This window comes from Pecten maximus, chromosome 3, assembly GCF_902652985.1.
Source record: "Pecten maximus chromosome 3, xPecMax1.1, whole genome shotgun sequence".
In the NCBI taxonomy this organism is placed as follows: domain Eukaryota; kingdom Metazoa; phylum Mollusca; class Bivalvia; order Pectinida; family Pectinidae; genus Pecten; species Pecten maximus.
The window spans coordinates 3,016,796-3,037,673 of NC_047017.1; the positions used below are offsets into that span (position 1 = coordinate 3,016,796).

At 35.9% G+C, this 20,878-nt stretch overlaps 1 protein-coding gene across 1 annotated transcript in view; it reads left to right on the forward strand.

The window, feature by feature from the left end:
- Positions 1-20,878, forward strand: part of LOC117322964 (ral GTPase-activating protein subunit beta-like) — a 44,613-nt gene that overhangs the window by 19,233 nt on the left and 4,502 nt on the right. The window contains 13 exon segments of the mRNA XM_033877934.1: positions 17-109; positions 1,801-2,168; positions 4,480-4,539; positions 9,611-9,721; positions 10,056-10,233; positions 10,407-10,498; positions 12,114-12,238; positions 12,840-12,966; positions 12,968-13,020; positions 13,363-13,435; positions 16,814-16,987; positions 19,401-19,539; positions 20,337-20,486. Coding sequence (XP_033733825.1) covers positions 17-109; positions 1,801-2,168; positions 4,480-4,539; positions 9,611-9,721; positions 10,056-10,233; positions 10,407-10,498; positions 12,114-12,238; positions 12,840-12,966; positions 12,968-13,020; positions 13,363-13,435; positions 16,814-16,987; positions 19,401-19,539; positions 20,337-20,486 — 1,743 coding nt within the window.

Below are 20,878 nucleotides of genomic sequence, written 5' to 3' on the forward strand. Positions count from 1 at the left end.
TTGTGGGGTTTTTCAGATACGAGTCGAACAAGCATGAACTCAATGTCATCCGACTCCAGTTACCATGAGTCCTCTTACCATCGCCTGCCACTCACTTCTCAGGATCTGGGTAAGTTACCATGAGTCCTCTTACCATCGCCTGCCACTCACTTCTCAGGATCTGGGTAAGTTACCATGAGTCCTCTTACCATCGCCTGCCACTCACTTCTCAGGATCTGGGTAAGTTACCATGAGTCCTCTTACCATCGCCTGCCACTCACTTCTCAGGATCTGGGTAAGTTACCATGAGTCCTCTTACCATCGCCTGCCACTCACTTCTCAGGATCTGGGTAAGTTACCATGAGTCCTCTTACCATCGCCTGCCACTCACTTCTCAGGATCTGGGTAAGTTACCATGAGTCCTCTTACCATCGCCTGCCACTCACTTCTCAGGATCTGGGTAAGTTACCATGAGTCCTCTTACCATCGCCTGCCACTCACTTCTCAGGATCTGGGTAAGTTACCATGAGTCCTCTTACCATCGCCTGCCACTCACTTCTCAGGATCTGGGTAAGTTACCATGAGTCCTCTTACCATCGCCTGCCACTCACTTCTCAGGATCTGGGTAAGTTACCATGAGTCCTCTTACCATCGCCTGCCACTCACTTCTCAGGATCTGGGTAAGTTACCATGAGTCCTCTTACCATCGCCTGCCACTCACTTCTCAGGATCTGGGTAAGTTACCATGAGTCCTCTTACCATCGCCTGCCACTCACTTCTCAGGATCTGGGTAAGTTACCATGAGTCCTCTTACCATCGCCTGCCACTCACTTCTCAGGATCTCGGTAAGTTACCATGAGTCCTCTTACCATCGCCTGCCACTCACTTCTCAGGATCTCGGTAAGTTACTCAGGGTGTGTTGTAGAACACTTTATAAACTTACGTAATAAATATACAAATAAGAATAAGGTTGAGTGAGCAAGTGAACACTTCCATAGAGAGCTTATACCATGGCGCAGCGTCCATTGTCTGGCGTCCGTCGTCTGACGTCAGTCAACATTTCCTTTAAATCCCTACTTTTCCTGAATGCCTGAATGGATTTTGATGAAAATTGGACTGGAGCATTGTTGGGCATTGTTGTATTAACAGAGTGTGTGTCTCCCCTGGGGCCACAGGGGTGGGGACAAAAGGGGAAATTAAAGTAAATCATTTAAATTGCTACTAGTCCTGAACGACTGAATGGAGTTTGATGAAATTTGGTCTGGAGCATTACTGGGTAAAGAAAATATAATGCTGTATAAGTGGAGGATGTGACTTCGTTGGGGTGGGACAAAGGGGGTGAAATATGGGAATATAGCAAAAAAAAAATTTTTTTTAGAAATCTTTTTCTTTTTCGAGAATTACAGGATTTGGTCCACCTGTAGTTTGAACCATTATTGGCGGAGGCAGTTCAAAAGCAGGAAAATATTTGAAATACCTGGTATAATTTAAATGAGTTTATTTTGCCATAATTACTGTAATATCCAGGTGAGCGAGGCAGGCCCTCTGGGCCTCATGTTTATGATTATTTCAACTTTTACAGTGAATACTATTTACAAATTCCCCATGATTGCTATACCATGTACTAAAGGTTTGATGACAACAACATTGACATTCAAATCTGACAAAAGATTGCATTTCACAAGACATTAACAATAATTCTGTTTATAATCAGTTATACTGATGTTTAAATTTTACAACAAAATGCAATTTCATAAAGACAAATATTGTTATGTTTAATGACGGATGATATTGATGTTTCTGATAATTGCTACTCAACAGAGACAGCCTACGGCCTGTTCGGTGATGCCACAGCTCTGGTTTGCCATCGTCTGATGGCCTCGTGGAAGACAGACCTGAACACAGCCCTGGCAGCCATGGAACTTCTGGGGGGCCTTGCCAAGGTCAACATTAACCCACCAAATCTACTCATGTGTAAACGCACGGTGAAGTGGATTTGTGAGTTCATCGTTTATCAGTGTAGCCGCCCCGCCCCCTCGCACTCCCGCGACCTTCACTCGATGATCGTGGCGGCGTTCAAGTGTCTCACTCTATGGCTTGTGGAACATAGCCGTCTGATGTATGACAAGGAATGTCTCATCAACGTTCTGGAGGTGGTGGAGCTGGGTATCTCAGGCTCAAAGTCACAGGTAAGGCTTTACAATTAATGCCTTATGCATGACAAGAATTTTAAATGTCGTAAACATTTCGAGGTGATGGAGCTTGGGGTGTCTGGCTCAATATCACCAGTAAGGCTATACAAGAATGTCGGATCAATGTCCGGAAGATGATAGAGCTCTGTATCTCTAACTTAATATCATAGGTAATGCTATAGATGTGTGATGTGTACAGCAAAGAATGTCCGATCAATGTCCGGGAAATGATAGAGCTTGGTGTCTGGTTCAAAGGGACACAGGTAATGCTATACATGTGTGATGTGTACGGCAAAGAATTCCGATCAACGTCTTGGAGTTGATGTAGCTCGGTGTCTGGTTCAAAGTCACAGGTAATGCTATACATTCAGGATGTGTACGGCAAAGAATGTCCGATCAATATCCTTGAGGCGGTGGAGCTTGGTATATATAGGTCAATGTCACAGGTAGAATTCGTGTCACATTGACAATAAACAATTTATTTCTTGACACAAATTGTATATACTGTTCGAGTAGCAGTCAGTATTTACAGTCATCACTCAGCCTTATTTAACACACCTATACATTAGAGATAAGGTTTTTGATTCAGATAGATGTTTGCTGAATATGACTGTCTATTAACCAATAGCAATAATAAAAAGTAATTTTTAGATAAACAAAATTTACATGCCAACAAGTTTAGAGAAAATTTTCTGATTCAGATTTAGTATTTATTATATTCTACTACCTCAAATGTACTGAAAAATCTTATGCCATTTCGTCACCAAATTGATAATGTTTATATCTCAAAATATTAGAGAACAATGGGACCCATTGTTCATACATACTGAAATTAATAAATCACATATCTATTTATTAACTGCTTCTAGTCTTTACTAGTCTTTTCTGTGTGTAAATTACACTAATTCAGACAGGACCATTTAGAAAAGGAAGTGAAATATTTATCTATTTTAATACCATTGCACATATTATGATCAACTTAAGAGAGTGAAGCTAACACAGGTTTACACTTTGGTAGTGAATCACCAAGACCCAAAGACAAGAACATTTTTCACATAACAGAATCTGCTCGTCTGTAATATCCTCAAGTCCTCAGTAGATCAGTAATACTAGCAAAACATGTGGTAATTTAGTGAAAGAAAACAAACTATCGTGGTAGGCTGTGATTTAAAGGTTTTAAAAATGTGCAACAATAACTAGGTTATATGATTTGGACTGGAAAGTGGAAGAAGGAAATGATGATACATGTACATATGTTTCAAATAACTTTTAAATGCATTAAACTGTTTTCTTAAATCTGAGTTTTTATCCATGGGTGCAAAGAGTGTAGAATTTTTAGTTTGCTTTCTAGTTTGCAGGGGGTAGAATTGCTAAATACAATATCTAGTTCACAGGAGTGAAGAATTGCTAAATGTAATTTGTAGTTAGTGGGGGGTTAAAAATCGCTAAGTACAATTTCTAGTTCTTGGAAATGTAGAATTGCTTAATACAATTTTTCTAGTTCAAGGGAATGTAGAATTTTTAAGTACAATTTCTAGTTTGTGGGGGTGCAAAATTGCTAAATACAAACTCTAGTTCATGGAAAAATACAGTTGCTTAGTACAATTTCTAGTTCATGGTAAAGAAGAATTGCTCAGTACGATTTCTAGTTCCCAGGGGTATAGAACATCCTCGTTACCGATGTGATCTGTCCTTGGCAGCGCAAATTGATCTAGCGGGGGCACTTATAATTACACAAAAAAGTCTGGTATTCATGAATTATTCCTGAAACAAATGCAGTAATCTTTATTGGTTCTGTACATGTCTGAAAATGGCTTTGAAAAATCTGCATTTAATAAGAAGCATTTTAATTAGTCATTAAACCTATGAATATTTATGTCAAACCGAAGGTTTTGAGGACAGTGCTGCCATGGGTCAAACAAGAGTAATGAAGAGAAGTCTTTGGGGGCTGACAATGGGTGTTGTACTGATAAGAACAATTTATAGATCAAAGAATGTAGAATTTCAAAGTGCAATTTTCTAGTTCACAAGGGTGAAGAATTTATTTTGAATAAAAAAAATCTTGAGAATGACACTGTTTTGTTTCAATTAAGAGAATTTCAAATGATGAGTTCTGGAATTTTGTTGATTTTTTTTTTTTTTTTAAGAATTTAGTTTTGGCATTTTACATGTATGTGTATATAAATGGTGAAATATTGAAAATAAATGTTTTTTCTTGATATACTTGATATACCACTAACAAACTGAGGTGATACTACATCATTTTAAACAGAATGGTCAGCATCAAATCACATTGTTTTGTTTACAGAAAGTGACAGGAGAGAATCACAGTGTTTCCGCTAAGGATTCAAAAACTGTGACATCACAGGTATACCTATAATTATGTTGTTGTTGCCGTGCCGACAGCCAGTTGCTCTGCTTCCCTTTCATACTGATCATACGTAATATTCTCCTAACTGATCGCCACGTTTAACACCCTAGCACAATCTAATCATCCTAATCATTGATATGCATGCACATCAGCTTACACCTCAGGCAGGATACAAGAGTTTTACCGACTCTTTTTTTGAAGTCACAATACTTAATACAAATAATGTTTTATCATAATATATGATTATTTTTAATAACAAGAGTTTTTATAAATGCTTTTTTTATCTTAAAATGTCGATATATTGCAGTTTCTTTACTAAACAATTGAGATGAGAGTACTGAATACGAATTGAGAGATTTTTTGTGGCAGACAGCATATGTTGATTGAAAAACAGAAGAAGAAAAAAACTAACCCCTTACCCATGCTATAAAATAAAGGTTTTTGATCAGACCAGGCATTGCATCAGACCTGTCATCAATGTATTTGAGGTTAGCAAAGGTTTTATATTGGACTCTGGTCGAAAACACAAGATTTTTGTATTATAAACACCGTTTGTTGGGTTAAGTGCCCCCTGAACAGCCAGAATCATTTTGACATAGAGTCTCCTTACTGTAGCGTTCAGCATTGTCCATTTCTCAGCTTTTTGCAAAACATTAACCACCCTGGTTGGTGATAAGAGTTTTCATACATTTCAATACAGTGGAAAATATTCGTGATATTTAAGGGTTATAATCAATTTACTTTGTATCCTTGTTATGTGATTTTTTTGATTTTTTTTGATTTTTTTTTTTTTTTTTTTAAACTGTAGAAATTAAGTTTCATTTGGATAATATCAACAATTCCTAAACAGATAGACACAGGATTTTGTCTCTGTGCAATATTGTCACCATTACATAGACATCAACTGTCACATGCTCTAGAAGATCTGTAGGAACTGCCCTACCCCACTAGGAGACCCAATGTTTATTAAATGTCCCAATCTTTAGTGGCAATTTAATGTCACATGTTTGAACCAACCATATTGTAACCTTATGTAATTATGTCCTCACAAAAAAAGGGTGGGGTCATCATTCGACATTCGGTGACCTCATTTCTGTCCGTCTGTCCATGTAATATCTCGGTTAAAATTTGTGTACAACTCAATTTCACTAATGCTAGAAGCCGTATAGCCAAAACTTCATTATAATGTGGATTTGTCTCAACGTCTGCAGTAATAGTAGCCCGAGTTTCCTCTGGCCCTGACACCATGTCTGGTTTTCGGCCCAGACATGGTGTCAGGGTCAGAGGAAACTCGGGCTACAGTAATAGCAGGCAAAACTAATGTAGGTCACTGTGACCTATTCTTTCTGCTTTTACTGACTTTTATTAGACTTTAGCTCAGTTTCCATCAATGATGATGCGAGTTTACTAACATTTTCTAGTTCTGCTTTGCCTTATGGAATTTCTACAGAAGTAGGTGTTTTTATACTGTTATAATTTTGACATTATATATCTTTTTAGCTGTTATATTTCCCTGAGAGAGAAAAAAATGATGTGTAAAATGTTTTATCTTCTCAACGTTTGGCCATAAATTATTTCCCAGCATCCTTATTGTGAACCATCGATTGTTCAATCTGTTTAAAATGACATCATGATCTGTGCTTCCATTCTGTGAACTACACTTCGCTACTTCAAATGGAATCTAGTTTATAGAACAGGAGCACAGCTCAAGATATGATGTTTGCGGGGTTAGCACAGGTCTTGAGAAAGCCTTGAATTTCACTTTGGGCCTTGAAAAGCCTTTAAAATAGGTTTACAGCCTTGAAAAATCTTTGAATATTAAGGTTTCATTAGGATAAGTGAAACCCTGGCCACTGATCATTTGGATTCAACTTTGTCTATGCCGCCTTCCCTACAAACCTTACTGTTTTAATAAATGTTTATAAGAATAATCACCATATGAAGTTGTATTTTGATCAAGTGGATAATTATAAGTTGCTTTTTTGTTCTCTTATTCCCTTTCAAGATTCCTTAGATGACGGGTAAAATGGGCCTTGGATATTTAATTAAGACATTGAAAAAGCCTTGAATTTGGTTTGTTATAATCTGTACATGTATGAACCCTGGTTTGTCAGATTTCTCATAGGGAGATATGGATATCTTACCCTAAGTCTTCAAGTACCCGAGGTCTTGACCCAGGTCTCCATAATAAACCGGTTCTCTATCAACTTAAATCAGACTAAAAAATAATCTGTTCACTACAAGTTTTATTTCCAAATACCAGGTGAAAGTTCTGGAATAAATTTGTCTTAAATTAATAATTATTCAAAAAACTTGTCTAGATACCGGTCTGCTGCATAAAATTTGCATAAAAATTTGCATAAAAGTAGTTTGAATTTACATATTCAACATTTTTGAGGTCACAGGGGAGATAACTAATACATGGACTGTTTGATTGATTGCGAGTTGATGAATGGATTATGTATTAATACTAATTAATCAATTGTTTATGATTATACATTAAGCATTTATTTATAGATGTACATATTATTATTTTACATATCAATTATTATTTTACATATTAAATATTGATGTATTTTTATACATTTATTTAAAAATGCATAAATAAACTTGTGTTTTATATGATGTATATGTAATGCATCTATACCAAATATTCTGTTTCTTTAGATGATTATATTCTTCTGTTTCATAGCACAGAGTACCAAATTACACTTTTATTTAATCTACCTAGCAAATGAAATTGAGTTTACTCGTACACACATTACAGTGAAATGATTATGGTTATAATTTTGTTGTCAGATCAATATTTTGTCATTAACAGTTGAAGCATGTTAGATTTAATTTGTGAGCGATTATCAAATAGCATGGACTTTTAATGAATTTAAAATTATAATTAAGATTCTAATCTGTTAACCTCCGTTTTTGTAAATTGATATTTAACAATCCATCTGGACCTAGATTTGTAATCATTGATTTATATAGATAATAAGTAAATAATGATATAATTTTTATTTGAAGTATTTTTAACCTCTGTAGGCCAAATCATTGAAAACATTTACTGAGTCCTCTTGACTCTATACTAAACTTGAGATGTAGATATATACTTAGCTAATTAAGTTCAGATCAACTTCCAATGACATCATCATGCTGCTTCAAAGGGAATGTATTAATTATTTGCAGTTAGAGTACTGAATTTTCTTTTTTCAGCTAAAGCAGTAGAATTAATGAAGCATGTCTTATTCTGTTGACTTTTGACCCAAGGTCTTATTCTGTTGACTTTTGACCCCATGTCATTCATATATATATTCTGTTGACCTTTTGACCTGATGGTCATATTTTATTATGTTGACATTTTGACCGATGTCATATTCTGTTGACATTTTGACCCAGTGTCATATTTTGTTGACCTTTGACCCAATGTCATATTTTGTTGACCTTTTGATCCCATGTCATAATCTATTGACAATTTGACCCCTTGTCATATTCTTTTGACATTTGACCTAAAGTCAAACTAGGTTGACATTTGACCCAATGCCATATTCTGTTGACAATTTGACCCAGTGTCATATTCTGTTGACAATTTGACCCAGTGTCATATTCTGTTGACAATTTGACCCAGTGTCATATTCTGTTGACATTTGAATCGAACCCATGTGATATTCTGTGGACTTTTAGACCCATTGTTATAATCTGTTGACTTTTGACCCCATGTCATGTTCTGTTGACATTTTGACGCCTATGTCATAATCTGTTGACTTTTAGACCCATTGTTATAATCTGTTGACTTTTTGACCCCCATGTCATATTCTGTTGACTTTTGACCCCATGTCATATTCTGTTGACATTTGACCCCATGTCATATTCTGTTGACATTTGACCCCATGCCATATTCTGTTGACTTTTGACCCCATGTCATATTCTGTTGACATTTGACCCCATGTCTAATTGTGATTTTATATGAAGGAGTCAAAAGTCAACATAATCATAACATTATGTAGGTTTATTTAGTAGCTTTGTGGATTTTGAAGTATATTTGTTTTTGTTTCATTTTTCTAAGAATGATTTTGAAAATTTTATGCATGAGAATATTATATTTTGAAATATTTTGAAATGTGTCAAATAACCATATTTAGTGTTATTCGTCATTCTAGGGTTTGTTTTAACTTGCAAAACCATGTTGTTGTTTTTTATTTGAAGCTGATTTTTCACCTTGATAATTTAATTGTATGCCAAATAAGTTGGTGTTGAAGGTTTTTTCTGTTGGTTGGTATGTACATGGCAACCAACTCTTCAAATTACTCTCGTTTATATTTAGTTACCATGTGAATTTTAATGCATGCTACATGTGATATACAATATGAAGAGAGTATCAATGACTTGTAATAGTCCACAGAAGCATATTCCTCAAGTAATAGGTTATAAAATAGATTCTCCCGACTGAATAATGGGAAACATTAAACCGTTAGAATAGAGCTGGATTCTCTTGACTGAATTATGACAAATATGCAACCATTGAAATAGAGCTGGTTTCTCTTGACTGAATTATGACAAACATGCAACCATTGAAATAGAGCTGGTTTTTCCTGGCTGAATTATGACAAATATCCGACCATTGAAGTAGAGCTGGTTTCTCTTGACTGAATTATGACAAACATGCAACCATTGAAATAGAGATGGTTTCTCTTGACTGAATTATGACAAATATGCAACCATTGAAGTAGAGGTGGTTTCTCTTGACTGAATTATGACAAACATGCAACCATTGAAATAGAGCCAGACTCACTCTACTGAATTATGACATATATTCTCTATTGATAAAACTTTAACCTGACTTAATTCTAAATAGGTCGATCATCTATTTTTCAGGCTTGATAATGCCATCTAACTTTTCTGTAATTCACATTTCACTCTATGTGTGTGCATTGTGTTGTAAAAAGATATTTGTAATGCAATTACGTTTCAAAATTTTGACTGTATAGTAAATGAATATTTTTCTGCTCAGCAGTACTTTACACTATGAGTATATTGTGATGAAATTTTGTTCAGCATAGTTTCTGTTTTAACACAGAATCGGGCAAGTGATCCACCAAAATTCAAGGGAGATAAGCAATTGATGCCAGCATCCATGAGGGTGAAGGATGCCGCAGAATCTGTTCTCACCTGTATAATTCAACATGTGGTAAGGCTGATTTCCTGTTCTCACCTGTATAATTCAAATGGTGGTTAGGTTGATTTCCTTTTCTCATATATATATATAATTCAACATCATCAACTTTCCATAAGTTCAGGAAATATTAATTTAAAATTTAAAAATCTTGGATTTAGTTAAGGGACTTTCCTAAAATTCTGTATGTTTTCTTAGTATTTAAATTCCAAAGAAATATCTTCCAAAGGGAAGCATTGATACAATTTTTTGTGATATTTAGTATTTTAATCTTTAGGTAAAGATTTCCTGAAGTAAGTCCCTGTTCTCCCTGTAGTAGAACCTCACTCTATCATTTTTTGTTTAACAGGGAGCCTTTCCTCCTCCATGCGGACCTGAATCATTATTTTCCTTATTGGATGAGAAATCACTTCTCAAGTATTGTAAAGGTGTTGGATTTTCTGAACAGGCCTCACCTTTCCGATATTTTGTCCTGGAGAATTCTATCATCGTCGGATTGTTGGAACAGCCACTTGGAAATGTAGAGGGTGAGTAGGATTTGGTAGTAATTCTGGGATTTTACTTAAATTATTTTAGAAAAAATAACCTTTTTAGGCCAATAGATAATGTTTTTCTTGTAAGGAATATTATTTTACAGTTAGGAAAGCTTGAATATTTCTTGTACGGCTTGGTACGATGGAAATATTTTTTCTGTTTTCAGATCCACTGCCTAATGTGACAGCACTTATACGGGGACCATTTGGGAGACATGCCTGGACCATGCAATTACGACATTCTCCCAGAAATAAAAATGTAAGTACAATCAAACCTGCTCTAACGGCCACCTTGAATAAGCGGCCACCTCCGCTAAGCGGCCAGTCTGTGGTTCGCTCGATGGAAAACACTATATAATGAACCTTAAATAAGCGGTCATCTGTCTAACGCGGACCAACGACCACAAAAATCTGTCCCGAGTCGTTGTATCATCCTGTATTAAGTGGCCATCTTGTCCGGAAGTAGACATCCGTGATGATCACATGACCAGATATTTTTATCGATCGTCACATGATTTGTTTTTGTTTACGATAATCTCCGCATAGAACCCTTCACACTGGTCAAGCTTTGAAAACAGGATTTATAATTATGATTAATTTAATAAACTGTTGAAAAAAACAAATTGGGCAACAGGCCGTTTCTGGCCAACCTGGTTTAAGTAGCCACCTGTCTTAAGCAGCCAATATCTGTCGGTCCCTTGGGTGGCCGCTTAATACAGGTTTTACTTTAATCTAAACCTTGCCTATGATGTTATCATACATGGTTCATACAGATGATGAAAAGTGCTGAAACTTTGAGGACAGTACTGGAATTTGCTCACAATTGCTTGTCAATGAAAAGTCCTGGGATTCATACATACTCATTGTAAAAATGAAATTAGATTCAGATTCCTTGAAAAATGCAGTGGTTGTAACTAGAAAATTATGAAAAGAAATATAATCACATGTCTTTTATTTGATGATGAAGGCAGACAAGCAGGATTTTCACATTCGATTCGGACACAGTTGGTAAAGATAATGATTATTAAATGTAAATGGTAATGTATATAAGTTATACTTATCAGGTTAATAATAAAAATTTATCCTAATTCCCTACAAGTTTGGGGGAAAATGAACCTGGAAAATTGAAAAAAGTGCTGAAAAAGTGCTTGATATTTGGTATGAAAATTCTGTATGAATCATGTCATGTGATTGAGTAGCACAGTGGTAACACACCTTTCACTTAGCAAGCAGTATTATCACAATTGGACATTAAATGGTATGGGGGTCGTTTGCTCAACCATGTGAGATTTTTTCTGGGTAATCCGAATTCCTCCCACAGTACGACTCCTTGCATGCTTCCATCTGGGTCAACAAGAGATCGATGTATTAAGTTGACATAAATTGCTGTGAAGTTGTACAGTAAATAACTTTTAAGTTTGTTGTTATAAATATTATGTTACAGGTGAGGATGGGAACCCTAGTACACTTTCGTAACTTACATGCGACACTCTGTATTATTCTTAAAATTGTCTAGATATAAGCAATTTCTGGAGAAATGCATTTGATATTTCTTATCTTTAGGTAAAGTATTCTAGTATTCTTACCGTATGTCTCCCTACACAAATTTTATCCAGGTGTCGGCTTCCAGTTTTAGAGTCTTTGGAGCAGGGACACTCCTTACTCTAATTAACCTGTAATAATCTCGGGGGGCAACACATATATTTCGGCTCAAATTCAGGGTGGGCTTATTGAATGACAATGAAATAATTATTTGATTATAATTTAATTGTTCAAACTGAAATGAAGATATAAGTGATATTTTTAATTGCCAGGCTTGTACTTACAGCAGAGAATTGTTTTTATGTTTAAAAAAATGTTTTTATTCAACCTAGGTAAATGCCAAATCCCATCTGAGTGACCCTGGACGACCCCTGCCGATGGAAAATGTTGGAATTCACCACAACGTCAAACACCGACACTTCCCAGAATCTGTTGACAAGATACCTCTCACACAGGCGTAGGTATCCCTAAAAAATCCTTGACAAGGCCCTCCTTTGTTACAGCCAAAAGGCACTTCAATGATGATAATATGTTCCAGTCCAGTCAATGTATCTTAGGAATGCGAAATGATGACATTTTAATCTGTGCTCTGCATGGAGAATAATCCATGCACACACTCAGTCGAGCCTTTAAAAGGTGGTTGTTACACATGCTCCAACACTCCATCTTCTGCAGTTGGTTTGTAAAGCCATGGTGGGAAATTGAGAATGTAAGTTGTGTGAAATTGTCACTTTGTGCATATATTGAAAGAGTCATAACTGGCTTGACAGTTCACTGCTCAGATTTGGTAGACCCCTCTCCAAGTACAGTACAAACAACTCGCTTCTCAGATCAGTATACTCCTCTCCGAGTAGAGTATACACTAAAATGTTGGCACTTCCTTCGATATGATGAACAGAACAAACTCTCATCATAGGGGAATATCTCGGAAACGATTTCTGAAAACTAAAACTTTATAAAAAAATGTTTTTTAACTGAAGCTTTTACTACATATTCTGAAGATTTACAAATAAAACAGAAGCTTTCACATCCTGATATGCATTGTTGATCAATTGTAGAGACAAAAGTATCCCGACTCTCGAGTCGTTGGTGACAGAGAAGGAACGAGCCAACCTGACCAAGCTCAAATCCTTCATCGAGAAACAGATACAGTTTGAGAACCAAGTCAGCAGCCGCAGTAAAGCAGGATCTCACCAAATCTAAGTTCCCTAATCCCGAAACGGAATGTAAACCTCCGAAGTAAGTATAGACATTGTATTACTGACAGTAGACAGGACAATTTAAATCTGTTAATATCCTTGTGGAAAGGTGTTGTGTAAGAATATTTTGACCTTTGACCTGTTGAAGTTATAGATACTTGATGACCTTTGACCTGAATATTCTTAATGAAAATACATGTATATGATGCCCTTTGACCTGTAGGAGCCATATATATATCACCTTTTGTAACAGCATGTTAACCTTTGACCGCCCTTTGACCTATAGAGCTATATATATATAACCTGTGTAGCAGCATGTTAACCTTTGACCTAAATGTGCTGTATAACTTGATGATATGTGATGACCTTTGACCTGTTTCAGGGTGACCCAGGAGTTCCAAACAGCAAGGCTCTTCCTTTCTCACTATGGATTTTTGTCTCTGGAATCCCTCAAGGTAATTAATTATCTCTTTTGTCATATTTGTAATATTTCTGCAAATTTATTTGGTAGGAGATGAAATAGTGTGACCTAGGCCTGATTACCATTATATCTAAACTCCACATACAAAAAGTGATCATAGTGAATGCATAGAAACCTTGATAGGGATCAAGTTCAGAGGTTAAATGTGATGGTTAACACACTCATTTACATGTTTTTCTGATCATAGCATGTACCCTTTTACAACTTTTCACAGACGTACCTTTAAGATATGATTGTGAAGGAACTTAAGTCAAACCAAAGCAAGTTTCGTACATCAGAACCACATAATGGTCATTTAGAAAGTTGTATCAGTGAATTTTCTAGATCTTTCCTAATTCTAACATATGAAACAGGAGGACAGTTTCAGCACAAAAAAACAAAAAGTGATAAGCATGAACTGGTATACAGTGGAATTCAGTACTATTTCAAATGTAAGAAATTCCACTGTGAAATTTTTTTCACACAAAATAAATTTTAGTATGTACTACATGTCTGAACAGAACAACCTGGAAATATACATATTGAAGCATTATAATACACCTAATACCAACCAGTCAATTTCAATTAATGACTAGGATATTGATATATATAATGGTATATTGGGGGAAATCATTTAGATCATAGTCACCAGCACCATTTTGTTTATCTCTGTCTAAACAGTTCGACCGGTTAGACTGGTTTGCTCTTTTACGAAATAATGACACACTTAGTATTTTTATGTGGCTGTCAGACAAGCTCTGACAAAGACTTCTAAGGCCTGTATTTAAGTCTGCAGGTATGTTAGGATTTATACCTGAAATGATACATTTAAAAGTTGACAAACTGGTTTAATTTGTCAGCATAAACAAACAGGCCTCTGTATTTGTTATGAGTTAAAACAGAGTTATGTCCCCTCGTCCATTTACCTTCTGTACTCAGTATATCATTAGGGGGCCGCGGTGGCCGAGTGGTTAAGGTGTCCCGACACTTTATCACTAACCCTCCACCTCTGGGTTGCGAGTTCGAAATCTACGTGGGGCAGTTGCCAGGTATTGACCTAATTAGGCCGTTGGTTTTTCTCCTGGTACTCCGGCTTTCCTCCACAACCAAAACCTGGCACATCCTTAAATGACCCTGGCTGTTAATAGGACGTTAAACAAAAGCAAACCAAGTACATCATTAGGATTTATTGTTGGTTTCCATGGTCACCACAGCTACATTTTACCTTGTTATGGGAAGATTACCAGACATAGAATCACTGCTGACGTGTTGGGTTCCCCAGCCATACTGATTGTTTATCTTTGTCAGTGAAAAGTTTTCAATATGAATAGTGGTGTTTTAAAACTAAGTCTGTCAAAAAACAAAAAAATTCCGGTTTACAGTCATAGTTTTAATTCCAGTTTTTACGATTTCAATACTGAAGATCGTTGTCAGTGACCTGAAATGCTTGTGAATAAACATAGCCTGATAGAGGTACCAAATAACACTGTACAGATTCACCACTATACAATTATCTTCCAGAATTGATTATGACCCTGTACCACTTAGTCAGGGGCATACTATTTTACCCCTGATTCCTTCTGACCGTAATTCCATCCGTCCACTGCTGTAGTATAGTTAAAAATTTTAGTGGGTGTCATAATGAAATGGGTAACAGAGACATTCAATTGGCAGCAATCTATTTCAAGTTTTATAGAAATTAAGCATTTAAAAACAAAGTAAATGTGTTCTATTCATTTTAGAATCATGAATTTTTATATAGTAAACTTCTGGTAATAGTGATTCACAAACTTTAATACTAATGTTTTATACTAGGGGAGGGGGCCTTATTTGAGGATAAATATGGTACTAACGTTTTACACTATGGCAGGGGCCTTATTTGAGGATAAATATGGAACTAGCCTTTTTCAATCAGAAGGGGGCTTATTTGAGGATAAATATGGTACTAACGTTTTACACTATGGCAGGGGCCTTATTTGAGGATAAATATGGAACTAGCCTTTTTCAATCAGAAGGGGGCTTATTTGAGGATAAATATGGTACTAACGTTTTACACTATGGCAGGGGCCTTATTTGAGGATAAATATGGAACTAGCCTTTTTCACTGAGTAGGGGGCTTATTTGAGGATAAATACTGTAGTTTTATAATATATGTTTACTTAATAAAAAAAACTCCCAAATCAATAAGCGGCTTCCTGGTTGTGTACTGTAGGAACCTTTGTTTACTTAACAAATACCTGTTGACAAATGTTTATATATGTTTTGAAAGGCCATTCATTGTCCTTCTGTTATGTATTTCATGTCAAAATGTTTTATAGAGGACCAGCTTGAGAAAAATCAACAGCTCTATTTGCTGTTTGGTAATAGATTTTAATTAGTTGTCTCTGTATTCTATAATACAGCTGTATGGAGGGTGGAGTGTAAGATTGCGTAACTAGGATCCATACTATCTTATTTTTAGATCTCTTCAAACTGCAGAATGTTTTGTCACTACGGTGATGTCATGTCAGTTGACAATCAATACTTGTAATTATGTATCATAGCAAGCTGTTAGAATTGTGAGGGTTTTCAGTCACCAAATAAAAAGTAATGTAGTGGATGGTTTGTTTCGCTGTAGTTATGCAGCAGTAATGATGAAGAGATTTAATTGATTAATATCTTTATGTATACTCTCCACTGCCCCATAGCGTTTGAAAGAAAAACATAATTATGAAATGTTTACTTCAATTGAAATCTGATGATAGTCGATAGCTTTTGAAAAATTGATAGTGACAAACCATTGGAAAATTTTGTACAACTGTATGCGTTATATTTATTTCAATAAGCCCATGTGCGGTAATAAACCCATACTCGATAATAAGCCCTTGTCTGTTAATAAGCTCATGTTTGGTAATTAGCCCATCCATGGTAATAAACCCACATACGGTAATAAGCCCATGTCTGATAATAAGACCATGTCTGGTAATAAGTCCATGCCTGGTAACAAGCCCATGTCTGGTAATAAGTCCATGCCTGGTAATAAGTCCATGTCTGGTAATATGCCCATGTCTGGTAAAAAGCCCATGTCTGATAATAAGACCATGTCTGGTAATAAGCCCATGTCTGATAATAAGCCCATGTCTGGTAATAAGCCCATGCGTAGTAATAAGCCCATGCGTGATAATAAGCCCATCAATGTGTATTGCATGATAATATATTATTCTGACAACTGCTATCTTGTTTGTCCTACAATAAGCCCACTCCCAACTTTGAGACAAAGTTTATGTGTTAGCCCACTTGGGCTAATTTAAAAAAAAAAAATGTAAAACAGATCCAAATAGCGCTTTGTATCTCGACATTGAACTAAGGCGTGTATATTTTTGGTGTACTTAAGGAACCAAAGAACAGCAATATTCCTCCCGCCCTTGTGATGCTGGATACAACCAACTCGGGCCTGTTTACAGACCTTGAAAGTCTGGACACAGTGACCGCGCGGGATAACGACACTGTTCACATATTCTACGTCAAATCTGGACAGAAACTGCCACAGGAAATACTTGGAAATGTTGTAAGTACAGAATAAACCTAATGCACTGTCATAGGTATATGTGTCACCACGAGGATTGTGGGGTGTGTGTGTTTCTTGTGTGGGGTGTGTCCGTCAGGATGTGGCTACACAGTTATTGGTTTGGGGGAATTAGCAATGGTAGAATAAGCCACACCCTGATGAAACCCCTTTCGTATAAACCCCGTGGTGAACTGTAATTTCCTTTGAAACAATATGGAGACAGTCTCTTCTTCTTAGATATTTATTTTATTCACTGGAATCAATATTTCACTAGGGTTCAACCAATACAGAAGTTCTTTATAAAGTGTCCACTCTGGTGCGGGCCCCTACTTCAAAGTTGGTCAAAGTCCACGGGTCCTTGTAAAAGGCCAGCACCCTCACACTCACTTGGGTCCTAATCTAGCTCTCTCCTTCTGCACTCCCTCTCTCTCTCTCTCTCTAAAAACTATTTATGTATACTCTTTACAAAACAGTCAAAACTATAACATTCAATTTCATTGGTTAATAAAATAGTAAGAGGTGGAGTTTAATTATCAGATGGTGCCTATAGTAATTAAGATATGTTGACACCAATTACCTAACAGCTATGGTCAGTAGTAAATCATACAAAGTCCTATTGTGTCTCAAAGTGTTTATCCTACAATTACTTTAATTGAGCCTGTTGAGTGACCACCTGTCAGCTGGAGGGTTCACAGGTAGATATGTGTCAACTCAATTAAGGCTAATCCAGTTTACCTGGCTGACTCCTAAAAACATCAAAGCTTCTAAAATACAATATGATTCTAATAAAACTGACTGCCAAGCTAATTCAAATGTCTAGTAATGAAATATAAACAATATAAATTCCATAGTCTCATGTTGAAATATTCCTACAATTTACCTATACTTGAAATATCACTAATTATTAAAATGACCATTTTTGTACTATGATACATTCCTCCCTACCAACTTAGTTTGCTCCGCAAACTTAGAAAAATGAAAAAAAAAATACATAATAACATATCTCTATCTATCAACAATAAACATTTATAGAAAATATCATTTTAACATGTTTAAAACAACTATTAAAATTTATAGCTATATTCCTAATTATGCACAATATAAAATCAAAATGTTACTTCATAGAAAAGCGTGTGGAATATAAATTTTTAATGTACATGCCTGTATGATTGATCAAGTCATGACAGACAGACATTATAACACTCATGTATATAGGTGATCAGACTATAGACATGAATGCACAACTTAAGCTTTACAAAAAAAAAAATCAATCTTATAGTAACTTTTCCTAAAATTGAAATAAACAGTAATAACAAGATATATTTATAAAAGAAAATTAGCTAAATATATAATAAGAAGACATATTTCACATAATGAAGACTTAACCACTATACATCTATCTAAAAACTATTTATGTATACTCTTTACAAAACAGTCAAAACTATAACATTCAATTTCATTGGTTAATAAAATAGTAAGAGGTGGAGTTTAATTATCAGATGGTGCCTATAGTAATTAAGATATGTTGACACCAATTACCTAACAGCTATGGTCAGTAGTAAATCATACAAAGTCCTATTGTGTCTCAAAGTGTTTATCTTACAATTACTTTAATTGAGCCTGTTGAGTGACCACCTGTCAGCTGGAGGGTTCACAGGTAGATATGTGTCAAATCAATTAAGGCTAATCCAGTTTACCTGGCTGACTCCTAAAAACATCAAAGCTTCTAAAATACAATATGATTCTAATAAAACTGACTGCCAAGCTAATTCAAATGTCTAGTAATGAAATATAAACAATATAAATTCCATAGTCTCATGTTGAAATATTCCTACAATTTACCTATACTTGAAATATCACTAATTATTAAAATGACCATTTTTGTACTATGATATATGTTTGTGTCGTCTGCTTTTTGTATATAGGTATCACTGTCGGCAGTGCTGGCATGATCTGCATAGAGGTTTCCGTGCGATAACCCAAGTTCCCTTGAGTCAATCAAATTGAAACTTCATGCAGATCTTCCTTACCACAAATGCTTGCAAGGGATTACTTTTCAGGTTCAAAGGTCAAAGGTCAAGGTCAAAATTCTGAGCAGGCTTCACTTCCACTTTCGTGAAATTCTTGTTATCTCTGAAACAGATATTTGAGAATTGTATGATACTGTTTTGTTTAACAGTTTAGTTTCTCAACTATTTTTCGTAAGAAATATATTTACAGAAACAGACTATAATTTTCTGTGTTAATTTCATATTCAAAGTATCAATTTTCAATGATTTTTTTTTCTGCCTATACAAATTGTGATAAGTAGAGCCTTGAGAAATAACCATTTGGAATTTCTGAGCCATTTGTTACAAACCTCCATATATGCATACACATATGAGAGAGTACATTTCTGAGTCACCTGTTGCAGACGTCCAGGAACAATGTCCAGCCTCAGTTCCTTGAATTCCTACACTCGTTGGGCTGGCCAGTGGATATTAGGAAACATGCCGGCTGGACCGGCCATATCAGTACAAGTTGGAAAATCACGGAACCGGACGACTTGGATGGTGAGTAAATATAATCACCCCTACCTTGAGCATGTGACAGAGAGATCTCTTGTACTACTAACTGTTGTCATGCTCAGTTCAAGTTCTATTCACAAATTGAGGTCGAAGTGTACTTATTAATATTTTAATTGAAATTGTCTAATATTATATGTTTAAGTTGGGGAAACCTCTGTACGAGGTTAGAGTTTCTTGTTGTGTAATAGGAAAACTTTCGTCTCCCAGAAAAACTTTATCTTTCTGAAAAAATCTGTTTTATTCGTCAAAACCATAATGAGATCAGGGAGTAGTGAAAGTCGAAAAAAAAATATGTTGCTAAATTCACCCTCTTTCTAAGAGAAAATGATGAAAGTCACATTGTTGTGAAAGGTTCTGTTGTTAGCATACAATTGTATATAATTATGAGATATCTCAGTCAACCCCTAGAGTATGCCTGATAGCACATTCTTGCAACAATACAATGACATCACGTCAACAAATTAATCACGTCAACTTTATATTGCACTTCAATACCTGGATCATGCTTAAATAAAAAGTATGATGGGAGAAAAATAATCACCATCTACCTTGAGGACGTGACAGAGACAACCCCGACCCTTGGGATGACATGTTTGATTGTCTGACCCTCGGCAGAGTCTCGGCTTAGACAAACAAGAGTATCACCCCTTTGACTGGAGATTTCTCTATCACACCCTCGAGGTAGAGGAAGATTATCATGATCTATAATATTTCGAGCAAACCTATGTATTATTATTAATGCCGTTGACTAGGATATTAATCCCTTGTGCTTTATCTTACAGAGGGTGAGTTCCAGCTTGGTACGGGAGGCTGTATCTACGACGGACGACAGCAGGTTCTGTACTGGGCCGATGTTTCCTCCGAAGTGGCGTTTGTTGTACCGTCCATAGAGACGTACAATACAAAGATGTTGTCTGTCGACTCCAATGGAGGTAGGGCTACAGTGGATACAGTATGTGTACAGTATTTATAGTGGAGGTAGGGTTACAGCAGATACAGTATGTATACAGTATTTACAGTGGAGGTAGGGTTACAGTGGATACAGTATGTGTACAGTATTTACAGTGGAGGTAGGGTTACAGTGGATACAGTATGTATACAGTATTTACAGTGGAGGTAGGGTTAAAGTGGATACAGTATGTATACAGTATTTACAGTGGAGGTAGGGTTACAGCGGATACAGCATGTGTACAGTATTTATAGTGGAGGTAGGGTTACAGTGGATACAGTATGTGTACAGTATTTATAGTGGAGGTAGGGTTACAGTGGATACAGTATGTGTACAGTATTTATAGTGGAGGTAGGGTTACAGTGGATACAGTAT